Genomic DNA, 3,858 nt, shown 5'->3' on the forward strand with positions numbered 1-3,858 from the left:
ATTGTGTTTAGTTAAGTGTGTTTCCGGCTTTCCCCTGTGAGGACTTGTGAGGGCAGGGACTTGTTCAGCATTATACCCCTAGAAGTGTCCCTGGCATAGAGCAGGCACTCAGTATTTCTTGAATAGATGACAGTATATCGAGATGGAATAAAAAACTCAAGGATGGGACTCGAGCCTCAGTCATTTTCTGTAAAGCTCCCTAAGTAATTCTGATGTGGGGCTGGTGCCGAGAACCATGCTTTAGATGGTATCTTAGGTCCCTCGGTGTCTCTCCTGGGTGATGCCACAGGTATGGGGAGACGCTGCCAAAGGTGCTGCTCTGGTTGGATGATGACACAGAGTTAAAGGCTTAAGGTTCTCTTTGTGTGGAGTCTGGTCCCTGGGACAGGTCCTCCCAGCAGCATTTACCACCTGATCTCATCAGCTCTCAGGAGGGCTTCTTGGTTAGCATCTCAACACCTTCACTGCTTTCTCCTTCTTCAGCAGCTCTGGCAGAGCTTGTCTTTCCTCTGATCAAGGAAAGCACAGTCAGGAATGAAGGGTTATCTGAAGAATGACTGAGGATGTTGAGGTGACATCCTCGAGGACACAAGGCAAGGAGGAAATTTATGAGTCCTGTGGGGAGAAGTCCTGCTTGAGGATCAGGGGAACTAGTCTGCTTTGCTTTGGCTGATGTCAAAGCTGCCCGAGTGGATACACAAAGTGAGTCCAAGGTATATTGTTTCATTTGTATTTCTTGCTCCATAGGAAAAGCAAAAGTTTCTGGGACAAAATTATTATAAAGAAGGACCTGAAGGAAATGACATTCGAAAGACAAATGTTGCTCAGATCCGGATGGCATTCCGATATGAGACCTTATGCAATGAGCTCAGCTTCCTGTCTGATGCCATGAAGTCAGAAGAGATCACAGCTCTGACCAAATAGGTCCAGTGTTCGACATGCTTTTTAACTTTAAATTAAACTAAGGTTTAATTTCACATCTACTGCGGCTAATAGTGGTCAAGATACCAAACGTGGGCTTTCTCCTGTGAAGAGGGTGCCTCTGAAGAAATTTCAGATGGTGATTTTTGTTGCACTGTTCACTTTCGGATCTAACACGCCCACTTTTTCTGTAAGAAGATGGCGACTTCTCCTCGGGGATCTGGGAGCTAGGTACTTGTCTATACTTGTTCCTAATTTTCCAAATATTTCTCTTGAAACCGCCAGTGCTTGAGTTGTTGGGGCCAGGATTTTCCATGGTCAAATGCCAAATGACATGAAGTCTGCTTGAAGTCTCTGTAGGGCCTGTAGGCTAATGGGTAGTTGTTCATTTCAGCCTCTGGCTGGCTGGCTGCCTTAAATGAAATCAATCTCAAAACTTCATTTCATCAGGGGGCTGCCTGGGGACAGTTAAAACATTTCTTTCTTGAAAATTTGTGTTTTTAATGAATTTATTTTTATTTTATTTTTTTTTGAGTTGGAGTCTCACTCTGTCGCCCAGACTGGAGTACAGTGGCTGCTCCCGGCCATCGCAGTCTCGACCTGCTGGGCTCCGGCGATCCTTCCGCCTCAGCCTTCCAGTAGCTGGAACTACAAGCGCATGCTACCACGCCTGGCTAATTTTTTGATTTATTGTAGAGATGAGGTCTCGCCAAGACCCGCCGGGGCGGGTCTCAAACCCGCGGGCTCAGGCAGTCTACTCACTTCAGCCTCCCAAAGTGCGGGATTACAGGCTGAGCCACCAAGCCCGGCTTTTAATGAATTTTTAAAACTGTTTTATTTAGTCCTTCTCTCCCCCCAACCCCCATTTCTAGTTAGGAAGCCAAAGGTACTCATTAAAACAGTCATTCTTATTTTGAGTCTTGGTTTCCTCATCAGTGTTCTGTGACTGCCCTCACGGTCATGACGGGGGAGGGAAGGGAGTGAGGCTCTGGGCTGTCAAAGGGACTCTGCATCCGTTTTCACTGGGGCTGCTACATGACACTTTCATTTGCACCAAGGGCTTTGAAAAGCACAAGACTAGATGATCTCTACTCCTTCTGGCTCTAATATTCTATGATTGTAGCCCAGGTGTCATTTACCATAAAGAGTTAGGGTCAGAGAAGTGAATTTACTTAAGGTCACACAGCTAATAAATAATAGGACTACAACTAAACTTCCTTATATTCTTAATCCTGTCCTTTCCCCACTATCCCAAATGTTCTTCTTCTTCTTCTTTTTTAATCACTTTAACCTGGTGCATTTTTTTAAAAGGCAAAACTTCTCCTTTACCTAATATGAAGACATCTTCAGAAGATATAGTGGTCCCAGGGGCCAGGTAGAAAGCATTTTTTAAGACCAATCTGAATTTAGCCTTTACCAATGTACTCTTTATCTGTGTTAATAGTGCCTGGTATGTAGTAGGTGCTCAATAAATGCATATTAATTGACAAAATGAATTTCTCTTGGCAACTTTTTAAGGACATGTGCGCCTAGTATTCAACAAGCTGCTCAAGTACCTTCTTATCTATCTCTGTGGGCAAATTCAGACTATGGGACATCTTTTGAATCCTTATAAACCCTATTTTTGTTTGTGAACTTATTTTAGATTGTATTGTCTTGTGACTTTATGATGCCTGTTCCCCCCCTACTGGTTAACTTAGCACATGGAACTATAAATAAAGTCTTTATACTAGGCAAATATATATATATATATGCTATCTTATAGCTAATTATGAAATTATATGAAAATCTGTCGCATACAGATTATTTTTGAAAAGCCCCGTTTGTACACATTTGCCCTAACATAGGAAGTATTGTACAGTTTTTCATTGTCATTTTATCTGTATCACATTATTTTTTAAATTGTGAAATAAATTCTGTTAGGACTGTGGCTTGATGATTTAAAACGATTGCAAGTTAATCACATTTAAAACAAATGTTAAAGTTTTTTTGCTGTAAGAAAAGTTTGGGCGTCATGAAGAGCTCTCAATAATAACTGCTCATTTATCTTCTACTGAGACTTCTGAGTGCTGTGTTGGTATTGTAGACACAACTGAAGGTGATATATTGGTGACACACCTAAGTATTCTATACCTGAACTGATGACTAGTATAAAAAAACGAATGTAACTCCAATAAAAGGAACACTAATCAAATAAACATCATTCCTTGAAAAGCTCTGCAATTAGTAAGCTAGAGGATGACTGAGAGTGAGACTATAAAAGGCTGCAAGATGATCGGAATATATTTCTGTGGAGGTTTTCATGTCATTTGACAGTAAAATGTGTACTTCTTCACAATGTGAAGATGATATGCATCAGTAAGCGGAAGTATACATTGCCACTCCTTATCAATGTCTTTGCTCTTTTCAGTGCTAAGAGTCTATGATGTTTCTCTAATCACATTTTTATATATTGGAAATAATTTTATAAGGTAAACAAAAAAATGCCACAGGGTTGAGTATTTTATTGATCATTTGTACAGTCCAATAGGGTAAAAAAACCATAAAAACAAGTCCGTTGTCAACTGTTTATATTATATTGTCATTATGTTGCCCATCATAAATGTGGGTGATCCCCTGATTTCCCTAGTCTCCAAGTTGTTTCTTATTCCTGGACAAAGTAAGCTTAAGACAAAAATAGCTAAAAATGCGGGTTCTTCAGACTGCCTTTTAATGAACCCAACTTCCCAGTGTTGATAATCACGGAACCAAAAGATATTTTCAAGCAGCCTTATCACCCAGATGTATAATAGATGTAAGGACATTGAGTACAATTTGAAAGGAATTTTAAAACACAGCACACAAACATCACAAAACTTCAGAGCACAAAATAGTCCTCTAAGGAATACAAACATTTAGTTTAGTATATAAGAATGCGAAATTATATGATAAGAAAAA

General features: G+C 40.3%; 1 protein-coding gene across 3 annotated transcripts in view; it reads left to right on the top strand.

Annotated features, from left to right (window-relative positions):
* AMPD3 (adenosine monophosphate deaminase 3) overlaps positions 1 to 1,109 on the top strand; it is a 45,821-nt gene extending 44,712 nt beyond the window's left edge. For all 3 annotated transcript variants that reach the window (XM_008069278.2, XM_008069279.2, XM_021718190.1), the window contains one exon: positions 748 to 1,109. In XM_008069278.2, the coding sequence (XP_008067469.1) occupies positions 748 to 924 (177 nt within the window). In that variant the 3' untranslated portion in view covers positions 925 to 1,109. The remainder of the gene's footprint in view (positions 1 to 747) is intronic.
* Positions 1,110 to 3,858: the final 2,749 nt, after the last annotated feature.

The sequence above is a fragment of the Carlito syrichta genome, unplaced genomic scaffold, assembly GCF_000164805.1.
Source record: "Carlito syrichta isolate Samal-C Ts95f unplaced genomic scaffold, Tarsius_syrichta-2.0.1 Scaffold311906, whole genome shotgun sequence".
Taxonomy (NCBI): domain Eukaryota; kingdom Metazoa; phylum Chordata; class Mammalia; order Primates; family Tarsiidae; genus Carlito; species Carlito syrichta.